Raw genomic sequence first — 18,689 nt, 5'->3', positions numbered from 1 at the left:
GCAAGGCACCTTCCCACTTCAAGGGGTCAAGTAAGTAGTCCAAGAAAAAAACATAAGAATAATTGTGACTGCCCATCTTTCCTGAGGGCCTTGTGAAGAGGAAAATGCAACGGACGACAGGGCTCCTGTCCTTGCCGCTTAGCAGATCCCTCAGCTTGTGCTGATCCAGCACAAATTTCTGTGTCCTTTGGTGATGCAACAACAGTTCTAAGCCTTCAAGGAGGCTATGCTGAGTATCTCTGGGGGCCCAACAGCTCTCCTCTTGCAGAGAAAAGGAGGCCTTCAGTTAGACTACCATTGAAAAATCAGCCCCGATGTAGTCTTTGCCTTTTGACCACACTGTGAGGCTTGCTCTGACTCAGGGGAAGACCTCTGTCCAGATTTCAACCCCTGTGCATAGCTCTATACTGGTTCTCTGTGAACTGATGCAAGAGTAAGAACCAACTTTTCTATTGGATTCTGAAGGAAATCCACCTTGACTGAAGTAGCACCCACATCGACTGTAGACACAGCCTATGCAGCCCCATTCAGACTAAGTTGACAAACTGCCACTGCCGGCATGAGAAATCTGTGCTTAGACGTATCCATCAGAATGCAGACTACAATGTTTTATTGCATTCCCATTGATGAGACATGCCTACCTCTCTGCTTCACCTATCTACATCTATGTTAAACTGTCCTGCTAGGTGGACTTCTGTAAGTGTGATCTTTTTTTTTTATTGCCAGTTTATAGATCTCATGTGCTAATTTTTACAGGGTGTGGTAGATTTCATTCCCCCACCATTGCACTGTCTGTATCAATGTGTCAGTTTCTTTATTTGGTTTTTTTGTTTGAAAGGCTGTTGGTGCTCACAAACTTTCACTAAGTCCAAAGCCTTTATCTGCTGTACAGCTTCCTTCGTGTACCACTAATCATTTCTTTGGAGTTCTCCCATGTGAGCACCTCAAACTGTGTGGTACTGTCACAGAGGGAAATGGTGTCCTGAATTGTCTGCCCTTCAACAGTCTCGTTTGTTCATCATTTTAGCGTTTTTTTGAATTTGGCTCCTAACAACCATTAGATCACCTCACTTCCTCTTTCACTGTGATCACTGTCTCATGAGCCACTGCAATAATGGTCTCTTGAGTAGCCTCGCATATGCGGTTATTGAACTGCATAAAGCCATCATGCTTATTAATCTCATCACTATTCTCACTAGATGGAAATGCCTGAAGAGACAGTTCTTCCTACAATGACAAAATTCTGCTCTCAGTGGGGGACTGCTAGTGCAGCCTTTGAACTGAGGTGGGCTCCAAAGAATACTTTCTCCTGTATTGGTACTGGGGATTATTTCTTGTTGTTTAGCAAGAATGCTAGACTGTGCAACAGCTGAATCACCGTATCAGTTCTTTTCCGGTATTAAAGGAAATAATTCCCCTACACTTAACAGTTGTGTAGGTATGGACCTACATGAATTAATTGCTTCCTGAGATAAGTAATCTCTCCAGGAGACATTTTGTTAACACTCTTAGAGCAGACTTTATCCCAAAGGATAGTACTCTGGATTGACAATGGGTTTGGAGCATGAGGTACTTGTAATGATGCTCATTCATCAGCACATGAAAGTATGCATCATTTAAGTTTATCACTGCCACCATTTTCGAGCACTGGATTGACTTCAAGTGATGTTATCTTGATTTTTTGTTATCTTGACAAACCTGTTTCAGAAGCAGAGGTCTAGGACTGGTAAAAGTTAGATCTTGCCTTGGTATGAAGGGTACATACAATGCATTTCAGTGTTTCTTTATGATGGTGGTACTGTCATAATGGCATTTTTTCTAATGGTTTGTGAACTTCTTTGTTAGTATGGCCCTTTGTTGACTATTGTATTAATGACTCTGTGGAATGCATGGGGTTGATTTGCCTTTTAGTTTTATATGGTATCTGTGTGTTCTGATTGCTCTCCATTTTTGAGGTAATACTGGATTATGCCCTCTGCTGGTGTTTAATGTTCTAGAGTCTATCTGATGCACTTAGTTTGATTGTGCTCTTCCTCTGGTTGCCTGATCGCTTTCTTTAGCTTTTCCTTGCAAGGAGTGATGTGCAGGACAGCTTTGCTGCCATTCCATGCCATCTGCAATGTGCTCTGGCCCAGAGCGGATTGCATTTGGGTCTACATGAATAAAGGTTCATTATCACAATTTTTTCTTCTTGGAGCCTGTGCTCTCCAGCAAAAACAACCCCCTTTTGTGAAGCTTATGCGACTTAAGCTGTTGGTTGCTTTCTTAATCTTGACTAAAGGCATGCTGGCATTGCTGTCACACAAAACCTGGAAGTATAAGTGGTTAATTGTAGAGGTTTGTACCTCCGCTTTAAAGTCAGGTATCCTTAGTCATATAAACCAATATAGTACCATGCCTACACACACACCTGACTAGCTGCACTATATGTGAAGCCCGAAGAGGAGGTATTGCATATGGACTTATCCTCGTAGTATGATTTTTGCTTTCTAGCAACTGCTCCCGGGGACACTGCAAGAGTTATTTTTCTTTACCCCAATGCTGATGGCCATATCATGAAAGGCACTCATCTGGGTTTGCAATCCTTTTTTTGTTTACTGCTGTTCCATTTTTATTTATTTTTTACTCTCCTAGCGTGGTGATGGTCTAGCAGTGGATGTTTTACTAGCTTTCCTACTGGATAAAGAAACAATGAGAGACAAGCTCCTCATGGGCTTCAATGAAAGTGTGGTCCTTTATCGAGAGTCAATATTTATTCTCCAAGTTAGGTGTAACAGCTTTGCAGAAAGCTGTATGTTTAAATACTTCCTTTCCCTGTTGTGAAATGATAGGAAGAAGAGGAAGGCAGTGCATTTTCTCTCTGTAAATGGTGTAGAGTGTAGTAGGAAGCAAGATTATTCCTCCTCATAGAGCTGCTCCAGTATGTGTCTGTACCCCTTTTAATTACAGAATAATAAATAGATAAATCACAGGGGAAAATCTAGTTAGGTAAGCTTCTATCACATTGTATCTACCTATCTAACCCCACATGTCACTGTCTGATTCCTGTGTGTCTTACTCTTTTGTTTGTTGGTGGAGGATCCTGGATCAAATTCATTCATTTTTTATTTATTTTTTGTAATGTCCAACATGTTGGTTTGAGTCTCCCTTTTTGCCTTCTAACATCGAGGGCCCCTTTATTGACATCAACAGACTTATGGACCTAATGAGTCTTCTCCTGTGGGATCTCAAATAGTTGATCTTTAGCTTTCTCTGGTCTCCATCACCTGTTGATATAAAGCCAGATGGTTTAGGTTTTGTCAATACAAAAGTACCTTTTTTTATCTGTGTGTCAAATCCTTATGCCTTTTAATATTTGGTGTTTTCTAAGTTTAAGACTTACACATAGATTTAATGAAGGCCAACATTTTTGGCTCCAAAAGCATTCAATCAAGGTTTTACTTTCTCAGATTTTTCAGCATCGAAAAGCTCTCTTTTGGTACAGGTTCAGTTTATTTGAGGTCTAATGGAGATGTGTCCGTAACACAAGGATGCACAATATATTTACACTGTACCTCTTCCTAGCCTTTACATTTTGTCTGAGGACCTGCTGGATTAGCTATATTTTGCCAAACACTATCATTTTTTCTGGGCCACAACACCCTTTTCCCATTTTTCCTCCTTTAAAACTTTTAATCTTAGCTTTAAAATGGACTCATGCCCGGGAGGTCTCACACTTATAGTCTTTTGGAAGGCAGAGGTTGCTTACCTTTTGGCCATACATCTGTGTAAATAATTTTTAGCGAACAAAAAAGGGAAGAAAAATAAATAAATTTCACAATGTCACCGGTGCAAATAAACAGCCAACCCACTAGATGAGACAAACTATTCCAAGATTGCTGCTGGTACATCACCACCATGTGCGGTGATGCGCAGGCAGTCATTAAACCATTTTTATGTAAAGTTTAATTTAAAGATAAACAAAGTTTGTCTTAGAACAGCAAATTCAAACATGTGATGAGTGGTAGTGCATAAAGGTTGAAACATGCTACCAAATAAGAGAATTACACTGTACACACTCACAAAAATAATTAAAAATATAACTATAAACCAGTGGGAGGTGAGAGGCAAGAAAAGGAGAAACAATGAAGCATTGAAAGGGAACAACCGACCAGTGTGTAGTAGTGGGATGGGAGAGAAGGGGAGGAAAGGCATGCACTCCAATAAAGTGTTAAAAAACAAATTAAAAATAAATGTCCTTCAATGTCAGCAGTGGTAGAAATACAACTCATGCTTTCAAACTGATGGTAAAGAAACTATGCTCCAGGGACGAGGAAAACCATGAACAGGGAAGGAAGCAATCTCATCAGCAACATCAAATTGAGTTAAACAATAAAGCTATCCAACCAGGTGCTAGGAGCTTACTCAAAGCACCTTTTTATTAATATGCTATGAACAGTAAGTCTGTGACCATAAACAGCTAAAGCAGTCTGTATGGTAGATCTAAAAATGTCTGTAATACGAAGTCTCATCATCCCTGCATGCTGTCATTGTTTCAAAAATGTGTTTCACCCATGAAGATTCAGAACAAATGCAATGTGGAAAACAAAGCCTTAAATTAAGGTACTGAGGACTATGGGGTTTAATGACTTTGAAATATATCTTAGAAAGAAGGTTAAGTGCTCCCAAAAACTGGAAACAGCATGGGAATGAATCTAATAGGTTCAAGAATCAAGAACTTTGTAATGTCTTCACATTCAGTTGAAGCCAGAAATATGCAGTGGGAACAGAATTAAACATAAGTAACTGTCCTAAAATCAACTCACCGGCCCCAATTCCCCTCCCCACAATTCATCAACTGATCTTCATGATGGCGATCACCATCATTAATCATTAACTCTCCGTAGTTCAACACGTTTTCTGGCACACATGCATCAGTTCATTTAAGGAATGTTGACACAACATTCAAAGGCAAAAACTTACATCCCTCATCTACTCAATCGATTAGATGACTGCATATTGAAACAGTTTATCCAGTAATTCTCACATTTTGATAGCTGACTGATCCTGTTAGGTCCACCTCCCTCCTCCCTCTATTTCTTTATATGCATCAATCACTCGAAGCCAAAGCTGATTCAGATGAGAATCAAATTGTTTAAAATGATTCAGAACACAAGTTTTTTCATTTAAGATTGTTAATTTTACGTTTGTGATCAATAGTAAAGGTATTAATTTCCTTTAGTTTTTACCTAGATATGAAACATATATAGAAAATATGTCTCACACACTGCATAATATATTTTCCCCAGTTCTGAGATGCTGAGGTTCTTTGCTTTTATTACACTACTGCAACGTGTGCGACTTGGGCATGAATACTCCCTTTGTATCATTTGTTCTGTGGTGTTCTCCTTATTCTGTTACAGTGTGCAATCTTGTCTAGGTTCTGTCTCTTGACACTCTGATATACTGCAACGGAATGGAAGTCAGGAGAGGATGGAAAATAACACTTCAGGTGTTTGATTAAATAAATGAGGAGCATGTCCATTAAATGCGATAACATTCCTAACACTTCAGTGGTGTTAGTGCTCCAGTGAGTGACTGCTCCATTGTGGCTAGGAGACCACTTCCAAAAACATAATAAAGACTTGCAGTCACAGTAGTTAATGACAGCTTTGACGGGATCGGTCGATTTTATTTTGTTCTACTTTCAAAACTTCTGTATGAAAAACAATCAAAGCAATAGCTTAAGAAATAACAGGTTTCTGTAAAAATTAGGTGTTACACTAGTTAATGTCTTGGTACTATCTTGTGACTAAAAGATTTCTTACCTCTTCTCCTGCCTTGCTTTCAGCTGTTCCTCCTGTCTTATTGCCTGTACCATAATGGACTCAAAGGCCCCAGTCGTGGTACCTGCTAAACTGCGAGATGTAGATCGTCTCCGGGTTGAAGTACATGTTGTCATTTTCTCAGCTTCTAGCCCATAACGACCTTTAGATGTTACTACAATTGTTGTCTTTTCTCTTAAAGGTCTATGAAAAACAATAGAAAATGACTGCTTGAGATTACAAAGATTTCGGTATCACTGTTAAGTCTTAAACCTATAAATATAAAAAGTACTTTATAATTAAAGATACATCATATTTCTGAAAATGAGCCTATTGACAAAATGAAACTGCAGACAAACCACAACTACGTAATGTGCAACATCTCAATAAATCTATGATGTGGTATTAATTTTCGTAAAAATAAGTGAAATGCCAAATGTATGGAAAAATCCAAAAGGTAAACATAAAGGTGATGCTTACTATTTCATCCAACCCCTAAGTGGCATAAAACTTAAAAGTGAATTACACGGTCTTCAGAAACTTAATAATAATTATCCACCCCAAACTAACCCTGCCCAGTTCAATACATATCAGCAATTTGCTGGAGGAACTAAGCAATGCAAAGTTGCATCCTTGAAAACTGGCAGGTGAACATTTATATGCATTTTGTTTTTAAAAAGGGAAGAGATATGTGACTTCTGATGGAATACTCCAATAATACTCAACTGGGTGGCCTCATCAAAACCTAAATTATGATTCACGGTAACAGGAGAATAAGGTTTACTTAGTAAGTGATAACCTCCAGGACATTGTACAAAGGCACTCATAAATTGAGTTATGTTAGACGACCAGCTACCATGATCCGTACTGCAAACAGAGGATTGTAACACATTGGATTTTTTTGGAGGATGGTAAGTGCTCACCTCAAGGAATAATCACAATAGTGAGTTTAGTGGTTAACCCTCATCAGGGTAACCACTAAAGTCACACAAAAAAAACAGAGCTCGAACCTTTGGTAGCTATTAGCACAAATTAGACAGTCTTAACGCGGAGGCAATGTGCAAAGTATTTACGCAGTAATAAAAGTTGAAATGTAAAACAATAAAAATCCCAAAACGAATTAGAAAAATAGAGTAAAATTTAATAAACAAAATGACAAAAATCCAATAAGGAGAACCAGACATATGAATATTTTGAATTTTAAGCTGAAAGTGCCAATGATAGTCAATAATTGACGTAGAACATGACCTAGATGCAACTTGATGCTGAGAGCAATGGATCATCGTCAATGGTCAAATACACTAACAAGGTAAATTCTGGTAAAAGATTTTACCTTCTGACCTTAATCCTTTGAGTTTCAACCAACCACTGGAGTACACTTCTAAAGGCCCCTGGATCTTCAGGGGAAGCACTTAGCTACTCACAGAGAGGCCGGCAGAGGCCATCAGGAGGGTACAGTCCAATACCAGTTCACATACTACTGCATATGAATTGTAAATATATGTAATTGACAGTAACTTGTATCAGTACATTGTTCTTTTTCTGTCAAATACCGAGGTATTGGTTCGGTGAAACGATCTTGCATTGGATGGTGGATTACTCAGAATAATCAGGGAGATTACCAAGACTATGAATACGTTGTGTAGCATGTTTTTTCATGCATGATTAATGGACAGTAAGGCGTACTTAAGGGTGACGTGTTCTGGCTCACCAAACCTGTTCAAGGACCCACACACACTGCAGGAACAACAGGAGTCGGTGGTATGATCAATGAGACAACGCAAAGATATGTTTAAAAGATACAGCATTTTTAAAAGGGCAACAAGTCTTGCCTATGCAAGATCTATTGACTGTCGTCTTTTTTTATTGCCAAGTTGCACTACAGCGCAACTGCTGTGTAGCATGGCTTAAAGTGAAAATAAAACCAATAAGATGCGATCAGTGCTATCTGTGTCATTTCACTTTTTTCTTTACTTTCAACCACATTGCACAGCAAGGAAACATATACAAAGCAAATAGATCTTGCATAGGGGATACCTATTGGTTTTGCCGATGCTTGCTCTATCTGCACAAGTGATTCTTTTTCTGTTCTCTTACTGAATTTCATTTTTGAGGCTCGCATCCAAGTGAGAGTTTGTAGAGGTTATAGTTATTGTGCGTACCGAGAGTGTTTGCGGTCCAACCTCAGACCCCACACCCGAAACAGAAAAAAGGGAAACAATGGCCCATGGTAAGAGGTTTTATTTGTATTGCACCCTTACTTATATAAAAGCATAAACCGGAGTCAATTTCCGACTTGCTTTTCCTTGACAGGGAACCCATGACACCCGTGCCTCAATGCTGCATATAAGAATGTAAATGACATGAATTCCACAAAGGCTCACTAAAAATATCTGTGACCAGGCTGCGTCACAGAAGCTAAGAATGTGCTTTTGTTGGTATTTATTTTCATTTTCAATTGTTTAAAATACATGAGAAAATTACCCAATTGAAGAAACACTCTTTGAAGAAAGGAGAGGAAGAAAGGGTTATGTTGTTGGTGGAGACAAAACATCTGAGTAGTGTGTGTACACATCACAGCAAGCATGAGTCGTGGTGCGTCAGAGCTTCGAAGTGGATGAAAGAAGGCACTAGGGATTTTTTCAAAGCACACTTAACAAAATAAAATCCTGCATGAGTTTACAGCTTCTCGAAATCGTTGGTCGGTACAGAGAATCCAGCATTCCTGAAGCACAAAAATAAGTACACAGTGGTGGTGTTCACTGAAGCTGACTGCTGAGAGCACCGCACACGAGGACAGAGTTCGGACACAGCTGTGCTGCTGAGAGCACCGCACGCGAGGGCAGAGTTCGGACACATCTGTGTCCTTATAAAAATCAAATCTGACTTTATAGCGCTTGGGAAAAGAGTTACCACGTTAAAGGGCACGGAGGCAGCAAGGATAAACGAATAACGTTTATTTTTAACGTTTTGGAAGAAAATAACAAAGGAGATAAAGGGGGAAAGAAAAAGGCCAACAGAAAGAATGAAAGCAAAAAAGAAAAAGCATTGGCAAAGTCAACAGGTCTCCCCAAAACAAGAGCTATTGGCTTTGCCAATGTGTTTTAGCCATGTTGTACACCAGCGTGGCTGTTGCTCAGCATGGCTAAAAATTAGTGGCATAGTAGAGAGTGGTGTGGAGTGTTGTAGAGGGGAATGGCGAAGAGTGGAGTAGAGTATTGTAGAGTGGAGTACTGATGATACAGTGTTGGATCCCACACCAAACTGAAGTCTCCCCCTAAAACACTATCTCCCTCAACCCCCTTTAATTGCTCCCTTATGGTATGGCTAACATAAGCTTCCTGTGCTGTTTTCGGGCATAAATGTTAAGTAGAGTGAGATGATGCTTTCCTTGAAGTAAACATAGTGTGAACAAGTGGCCGTCTCTGTTGTGTACTACTTTGGTAATGTGAGAGCCAAAGGCTGATTTACAAAGAATGCCCACTCCCACCGTTTAAGAGTCCGTGTATGCCCAGTAACAAAAATGGGTGGACCATTCTATAGCTGTCTATCCCCAGGAGATGAGTCTCCTGCAGGATACAACATCAGAATCACAATGGCGAATACATCCCCAGACTTGTCTGTTCTTGTTAAGGGAGTTAAGGCCACGTATAGTCAGGAAAAGTAATTTAGTACTACTAACTAAAGACATTTTAAATGTGCGCTTCCCCCCTCAAAAACAAAAAAAAGAAAAAAAACACAGTACAATCATTAAAGCATGCCAATTAGACCATCCATAACAACTGCAGTCTGTGAAGGTGGTGTAAGACCTGAAAGACAAAAGGGTTAGAAAAAAATTCAGCAACAAATATGGACCAACCGGGTCCAATACATGCGTTCTTCACCCTCGGAGACCAGTGCCAAGGCACCTGCATCTCTACAGAGGAGTCACCCTCTGGGGGGGGTTTGATAGCAGGGGGTCCATGAAATGAGGAACATGCCGCTGTGTCGTAGCTCACTAGGGGAGGCCTCTCATGACTCCCAAGTTGGCACCATCACCGGGCGTCGGCAGCGGCACGAGGTGCGGCAACCAGTCATAATACAAAACCGTGCTTTCGGGCCATGGCCATCTTTTTCAGTTGGAGCCAGAGATGGAGGGCGTGGGTGATGTAGGTTAATCCATGTTGGGGAGGTACTGTACAATATTGCGCTTTGTTTCATGAGTCGCTATTGCAGCCAGGCATGTGCTTAGGTGCCAGTTTTTGACAGTGGTCCAGGCGTGCTTCAAATTTACTCTAGGGGAGTCCTCTATTGTAGGGGAGCCTTTGCCTTCCTCAGTAGGCATGAGTCTCAGCAGCCTCTTAGATCTGGATGGGGGACCAAGCAACGACAAACTAACGAGGGGGAAAAAACAAGCACTGGCAAAGGCAGTAGTTTCACCTACGCATGATCTATTGACTTTGCCAATGTTTTTTTAGAAATGTTGCACAGCTGAGAGTGTCTCAGCACTTTTTTTCCCTTCTCTTTAAACTGTGTTGCATCGCAGCTTGCAACACTGAAAGACGCAGGAAGGGGTGGGAGGAACACGAGCAAGCGACAACAACAAAAACGATGTGGCACAGCCAGCACTGGCTGCATCACATCGTTTTTCTTTTTTTCTGACGGCCAGGGGCCAGCAAGAAAGGAGAGTACAGGAGAGGCTGTGAGGGACAGAGGATAGCGAATGAGGATGGTAGGGACAAGAGCAAGCAACAAGGACTGGAGAGGGGATGGGAGAGGTAGAGAGGGTCTGCAAACACATGTACTCTTATGGAAGGGTAAATTAAACTGTAAAAAAAAAAAAATGTACCCCTACAAGCAGGCAGCCAGTAGCCACAGACAGGAAACTGTACTTGGTCCAAGCTCACATTTGTCTCGCAACACAGTATGTTATTACAATTAACCCAGGGCATTTCTATCATTTGAACAAACTCGTAAACACTGACACCCATGTGACCATGCTCATAGTTCTGGGATTTCTCATTGTCCACAACCTATTCTGGACTCAAGTTTTGTCACTGAACTGAATATTAAACTGCTTGATGTAGTCTTCACTGATGGTGCACTATGTGCATTTGACATGTGCCATTAGATGGGGAGGTTGAATGGTTGTCCATTGTCTGGCAAAAGTGTTGTTAAACATGGTATGTGTTTGCCAGCTACACACCTAAAGATCTGTGTTTTGAATTTGGTTATGGTACTGGTTAGCTAACCTCATCTAAGAGTTCTGTGAGTTATGTTTGTATGATAAGTGGATATGCTGGTGGGGTGTCGATGCTTAGTCAACTAAATGGCTTTGGTGCGCCAGCCAGGTTGTTTTCATAAAATGTTTTCAATGCTTTAGAAGGAACTGAACCCACTCAGACAAGTAGACACAGCTATATTTACATGAATGCTAAATTTATTTTTGATCCCTAATGGTTAGGATTTAAATACAAATCTAATTTAATATGCAACACGTATCTAACTTTAACCAGATAGTCACTACTGACCAGTTAGTTGCTAAAGGAATACTTAAACATACTCCAACAAGTATGTGCTTTACAAATTGGGGCCAGTCCAGGATTTTCCAGTGGATGTCTCCAGTAGCGCTGTCACAAGACGTGCGGATAGTGGGGGGACGCCGTTCCGGAGGTGTAGATTTCAGGGGCCCCTGCACAAAGACATAGTTTCAAAGCAGCTGCATCTTATGCACCGGGCAGGCCTTTCCCCGCTTTTCATGACGTCCCAGCGAAGATCCTGAACATCGGCTTTTAACTTGACTGATTAGTCTGACACAGGCGGCCGGAGAGAGATCTGGGAAAAACAGTTTATCAGGTGAGACTGTTCCACGCTGACCGGTTGTCTGTTTTAACTTGCGTTTGAGAGAATAACTGTTTTAGATAACTTATCAATTTGGGAATAATTCGTTTTTGGTAAATTTGCATTTGTAAAAGGTACCGTTTGACAATTTGTATTGCACGTGTTTTTGTTAACTTTGAATATTTTGTCCAGGCCTGGACCAATTTGTAGGTTGGTAAGCATTTGATAAAAGGGGTTTGAGAAACTTACCTTGTTGAATGTTATATTTTGAAATTTAAAAAGTTAGACATGGGAAATAAAAAATGCTGGCAAGGGCTATGTCGTCGTTTTCGCCGAAATCGTGTTCCACGTTTGGACAAAAGACAACCGATCCCAAAAGAGGGACCACCAGGGTGGGACATGTTAAAGGATTATGGTTTAGAAAATAATTTGTATAACAGTATATGGCGCAGATATACTAGACATTGTCCTGACCTCCAGAGGATGGATCTTTTGATTTGAAGAAAATAACCTACCTGCAGGAATGTTTTTTTACATAAAAAGGCTAGACAGCACATGTTTGAGGTACATGGAATATGGGAGGATGAGGCTACCAAAAGGAAAATTAAGGCAGACAAATTGGTAGAGCAAGAAAAATGAAAAACAATAATGCAAAAAGCGGCGCAATACCACCACTCCCAAACCCAGAAGAGAATTGAGTCTGAAGATAGAGTCCATAGACCCCAGGTGGAGGGAAGTTATGTATCAAAACAGATAGAATTCAAACATGCATTGGAAGAAGATGAGGTATTGCTACAAATGTTAGATAATAGCCCACTGCACCTCCACCTCACCCCCCCCCCCTGTAGTAGTCCAACTTATCATGGGGCGCAGCAACAGCAGGCACAGCAACAGCAGCAAGGCCAAGTGCAGAATTTGGCCAATCTAGGTGTACCACCACATCAGCCGGTGACGCAGCAACCACAGACCTCAGCCCAAGTCCCAGTTCCCCAGCCCTCTGCTTCGCCGCCACCCACGGATAACGCAATTTTGCAAACAATGTCCTCTACCCCTAATACCTCAAACCTCCTATGTACACCTAAAACGTTGATTTCACCCCCTAATACACGCTCCACTATTGGGGAAAATGAAAAACGGGTTATTAAAAATCAGTCAGAGGTTTGGATGGCAGAACCTATGTACACTCACACCGATATTATAAAAACAGTACAAGATATGCCACATTTTGAACAGCAATTAGCAAGTACATGATCGAAAAATTGGAAACAGATTGGTACTGTGGTACTAGGGACTCTACCCCTGTCCCTTATCAAAAGGAATACCAACTTTGGCGTAATAGCGCAGCTTGTAGACTTGGTGATGAGGACCTAATAGAGGGAGTACGCATTTGCGTTTCAGCTAGACAGCAGGTTCTCAAAATGTATGAAAAGGGATTCCCAATGAGGGAAGTACATCCTGGTCCTCCAACTGCTGCTGCAATCGCAGCTGTAGTTGCCGCCAACCAACCGCCTCCTGTATCTGTGGCTCAGTTTGTCCATATCCCATGGAAAAGGGAGGAGCTGATGGCTATAAAAAAAAGACTTGCCGGATCCTCAAGAGAATCCAGCTGGGTTCTATTGTGACCTTAGAATTGGAATTTCCACCACCACCATGACCCTCAAAGACATTGATTATTTTTTTGGTGTTTTATTGGGCCCTGACATCTGGCATAAAATTTGAAAAGTGGATGACATACTTACCTTAGGGGCTGGATGGGGGGGGCCTTAGAACAACATGAAGTAGACAGGGAACCAGGAGCCCTGCCACATCAGGACATTTTAAATTTACCTGACCGAATATTGACTAAATTAGCAACCGTTATTCCCCTTCAAACTGTGGACTGGGGAAAACCTGCCACTTATAAACAAAAAACAGATGAAAATGTCCCAGATTATTTTACTAGATTGGAACTAGCTTTCACAGATTTTAGCGGTTAAGACCTTGCCACTGTAACAGGTGTCACGTTATTGTGGAACGCTTTGTTAATGGCCTTCTACCTGAAACATCACAAAAATTAAAAGCAACAGAGAGTTCGTGGATGACGAAGGGACAGGCAGAGATCTTACAGATGGCACAATATTATGAGAGCAGGTATAAGGAAGAATTAGAAAAGAATGAGAAGTCAGTAAAAGAATTGAAGAAAAAGGTACTATTACAGCAGGCATATCCACAGCGGGACACAACCCTTCAGCCAAGGGGTGGCCCACCAAGAGGACGGGGAAGGGGCAGAGGGCGAGGTGTATCTGCACCACCCCAAGACCGCCGATTGAATATCAATCAATGTGCCTACTGTAAACAGGATGGCCGTTGGTGTGATACTTGCCCATTACTGGAAGGAAGGCAGAGTACGTCACTTGATAGAGGGAATGCGTCAGGTAATACACGAGGGCTAGGAAGAGGCAGAAATTGTCAGAATTTGCAGAATGTAAACCAGGTCCTGCATTACACTAATATTTTTGACAATGCATTTGAACGACAATATTATGCTGGGGATTCCTTTTCTGAATTATACAACTACTAGGACAGCCACAGACAGGACCAGGGGCTAATCAGTATTCCTGTAGATCGGAGTGGTCCCTATATCGATGTAAACATTGAAGGGAAGGGCCATAAGTTTCTTCTAGATACTGGCGCCACCAGAACATCTATTGCACATGCTGCAGTCCCCGGGGCTCCCCTGTCTGGGCGTCATACCACTTCAATTGGGATTTATGGGATCCCCGTGGTGACCCCCATCTCAGCACCTATGAGAGTAACTGTAGGACCATTTACAGTAGACACGTCACTCTCCTTAACCTCAGGTTGCAATGAAAACTTGTTTGCATTAGATATGTTAAAGAAATTAAATGCAGTCATTCACTGTTCAATGGATGGTGTTTATGTAACTATGGATAGCGTTGCCCCTACCCGGTGCATGTTTTTGCATGAATGCAACTTACCCCCAGAGCTAGTGGAGGTAGACCATCGCTTATGGGCCAAAGGCAAAAACGATTAGGCATTATGGATATCGACCCTATTGTAATAAAAATCAAACCAGGTGCCCGGCTACCTCGTATTCCTCAATACAAATTACCTAAAGCAAGCGAAAAAGGGCTCAAGATAGTCATTTCTGACCTTGCTTATGCAGGTGTAATAAAGGAAATAGTGGGCAGCCCCTGTAACAGCCCAATTCTCCCTGTTGTCAAGAAACAAAGTGATGCTAATAGATCAGATGTTGCGCAATCAGTTACTGATAACACGGTATGTCGACTAGTTATTGATCTCCGAGAAATCAATAAAATAGTAATTCCCCAGTTTCCTGTGGTCCCAGACATAAATAGTCTTTACACCATGATCCCACCCAGTGTGTGTTATTTCTCAGTCATCGATTTGAAGAATGCTTTCTTCAGTATTCCGATCGCCCCAGAAAGCCAATATTTGTTCAGTTTCTCAATATTTGGTCGATCATTTTCCCTGACAAGAGCTCCTCAAGGGTTTGTTGAGAGTCCGAGCATATATAGTCAATGTCTTAAACTTCAACTAGACCAATTCAATCCACCTTCAAGCTCTGTACTGTTGCAGTACACTGATGATATTTTAATTGCCTCTGATTCTATGGCACAATTTAAGACTGATACTGTTGCATTATTACATCATTTAGCATCACTGGGTCATAAGGTGTCCTTCCCAAAATTGCAGTATTGTTTTTTTTTATTCGTTTTTACCAGGATGGAATAACACCGAAACAAAACAAGATACATTGTCACTTTCAGTGAAAAATAAAAAACGTTATGTACCGTCAAAAAAAAACAAAAAAACTTTTAAGCCATAGACAAATAAACAAAATCAGCCAGGCTTTTCTAAGAAATAATCCCCCCAGATCAGAAAGAACTCTTTAGCACTATCTACTCTGCTAGCATATCTCATTTCCTGAGCCCTGACTTGGGTCATCTTACAACGCCATTCTTGACTAGAAGGAGACAGCTCAGAGCGCCAATTTCTCAACAGAAGAGACCTAGCAACCGCAGTGGTGATAAATACAAGCTTCTCCCACCTAGAAGAGAGCCTTGCCTCAGGATCGTAGTCCAAGCTCATTAACCGAACGCTGGGAGATATGAAAACCGGAACCATGCTTGTTAACATTGCAAAAATTCCATCCCGATATCCCTGTATACATCGGCATGTCGCAAATCACATGAGTCCACCCTGCCACTCCTACTACCTTACAACGAAAACACATCTCGGGATAGCTGATCCCCATGCAAGACAGGGCCTGCGGGGTTCGATACAATAACCATTTGTTGAAAAATATAATTCGGTGCCAGTTAGCCCCTCGAAGAACTGAGAAATTCAGACGATTAATGGTCTGCCAGCAATCACTTGAAACCTCTAAGCCCTCCTGACGAGACCATTTCCTCTGAGCTTTTGTCCCAAGATCTGCTTTGTCCCGGTCTGCCAGAAGCCTTCTCCACGACCCCGCAGTCCTTATCCCAGGAGGATCCAACAAATTCTGTGACCAACGACTGGACGTTAACGATAGAATTGACGTCTAAATCCCTTAAAATATGTAACAAAATGTTATAGGATCCAACCAACAGGAAATCATTTTTAACAGAGGACAGAATATTTAATGGAGTTTCCCAGTTGTCATTGGCACGGAAATCCCCAATTTAACTGAATCCAGCGAGCTCCCATCTCCTTACTAAGTCTTTATTAAGCTGAGCACTGGAGTGCAGCAAAAATCTGTGTAAGAGGAGTGTCGAAATGTAAAAAAGGGATTGAATATTTTCTAAAGAAGTCTGATCTTCTCTTGAAAAACCATTTGAAAATCTTATAGCCAACTTTTTTAGGTGATTTCGCCAAGAGTGCTGGGTTCCAAATATTATGCTCCCTACATATTAATATCCGAAAATCCCAAACAAAACAAAAAAACCTAGAGCCTGCCAAATGATCCATTTTAAAGCTAGCACAGTAATGTGCGAAAAAAGCAAAATAATAGTCTTTAAAATTTGGCAAAGCTAATCCCCCCTTTTCGTTGTCCGCATATAGTATACTTAATGCGGCTCAAGCCTTCTGGTTTTGCCAAATAAAGGGGCGAAATATGGATTCCAGTTTTCAGAATTTTTTTTGCGTTAGGACACACTGGATGGCCGCAAACAAGAAACTGAAGAGTGGTAAGATTGACATTTTAATTAACGCAATTCGACCTAATATAGAGAGGGGCAAGGACCCCCAGCAGGGCCTGAGTTTTCTGAAGTAATTGAGCAAAATTTAGATCGTACAGGTCTCCCATATTGGCTGAGAAATAAATCCCTAAATATCTCTTTGGATTGGCATTCACACACCCTCTTAATTCAGGAAGCAGATTGATAGGAGAAGTGCTGCAAAGAATAATATCAGTCTTACTCATATTGATCTTATAGCCACCAATTTGCTCAAATTCATTAAATACATTAAAAACCGCTTCCTGAGAAGAACGTTCTATATCTAAAAACATGATGATGTCATCCGCATAGAGTTTGATATTTCCCATTGACTTTAAAGGAGGTTGAATCTGAATGTGTCTAATTTTAATGGCTAGAGGCTCAATAAAAAGAGCGAATAATATGGGGGATAAAGGACAACCCTGCCTAGTCCCTCGTTGTATTTGAAGTTGGGCGACGCACTTTGAGTTCATAATAATGCTGTCCTCTGAAGTTAAGTACAACCTTTGAATTAGTGCAGTGACCTGAGAAGGTACCTTGTAGCTAGACGGAACTGCAAAAGGCGTGCCCCAAACAACCAAGTCAAATGCTTTTTCCGCATCTAGCAGAAGAATAATGGCAGGGACTTTATTAGAAGCAAAATAATCAAGAGCATCAGCTAAAACAATGTGTATTTGTAGCCAGTTGCCGGCCAGCTATAAACCCATTTTGATCGGGATGTACCAGTTTATTAACTACCCCATTAAGCCTATTGGGCAAAAGTTTTGTGATAATTTTATAATCTGTGTTTAACAGCGAAATTAGACGGTATGCATTAGGGTCCTCCCTGTCCTTGTTTTTTTTAGGAAAGCTAACCACGTTTCCTGAATGCTAGGTCTTAGGAATCTGCTCGCCCCTCAATAGGCCATTAATTAAGGCCAAAAAATCCTCAGCAAATGCATTTATAAAAGCCTTATAGATCTCAGCCGGGAAGCCATCCGGTCCACAGGCTTTCCCCGTGGGAAGGTTCTTAACAACGTCTAGGAGTTCTGGCTTTGTAAATGGCTGTGAAAGCACCTCACAGTCTTAATCTGAGAGACTGGGAATATCCAGGTCCCTCAGGAATTTCTCAATAGTCCTGGGATCGATAACTTGGGCATAACTATAAATTTGTCTATAATGATCCAGCATAATTTTATCGACGGCTCCAGGGTCAGTGTGTCTATCCCCGGTGACAGGACATCTTAGAGTGTGTATGATATTATCAGCAATACGATCTCGAGCTTGCCATGCCAAAAAAATTCCTGTAAAGTTACTCTCTTCGTAGACCTTTTGTTTATAAGTCTGATATTCTATAGCCACCTTCTTAAAAAAGTTATCAGCCAATGCCTTCTTAGCAGCTTCAAAAGACTGCCTATTAGTGTCCGAGGGGGCATGTAGATAGGCAATTAAACACTTTTGAACTGCCTCTTCCAGTGCAGCAATTTTTTGTCTCAAGAACCGTTTATCAGCTGCCTCTTTGGCAATTATCCAGCTCCTAAAAAAGGCCTTAAATGAATCCCAGACTACCGCTGGAGTTGAAGATCCCTGATTGTGTTTGAAAAAAATCACTTATTTCGGCCTGAGAAATCTGTAGCCACCCCTCATCCGAAAGGAGCTGGAAATTTTTAAAAAACCACCTTCTGGTCTGAACTGTAGAAGCTGTGGAATAGAGACACTCTTCCAGTAGCAGAGAGGCATGGTCTGAAAGACCAGAGTGCTGAACCGACTGAGTTCTATAGCACAATGTTTCTGATATCAGAAACAAATCGATGCAAGAGGAGCTTTTAAACCGAGTGGAAATACAAGTATATTCCCTCGCATC

The 18,689-nt window shown here is 41.2% G+C and overlaps 1 protein-coding gene across 2 annotated transcripts in view; it reads right to left on the bottom strand.

Moving 5' to 3' along the window:
• BRD10 (bromodomain containing 10) overlaps positions 1-18,689 on the bottom strand; it is a 258,411-nt gene that overhangs the window by 168,698 nt on the left and 71,024 nt on the right. For both annotated transcript variants that reach the window (XM_069240183.1, XM_069240190.1), the window contains exon 2: positions 5,808-6,008. In XM_069240183.1, coding sequence (XP_069096284.1) covers positions 5,808-6,008 — 201 coding nt within the window. The remainder of the gene's footprint in view (positions 1-5,807; positions 6,009-18,689) is intronic.

This window comes from Pleurodeles waltl, chromosome 1_2, assembly GCF_031143425.1.
Source record: "Pleurodeles waltl isolate 20211129_DDA chromosome 1_2, aPleWal1.hap1.20221129, whole genome shotgun sequence".
Taxonomy (NCBI): Eukaryota; Metazoa; Chordata; class Amphibia; order Caudata; family Salamandridae; genus Pleurodeles; species Pleurodeles waltl.
The sequence above is the reverse complement of the archived record's forward strand: the minus strand, read 5'-3'. Positions and strand labels throughout refer to the sequence as shown.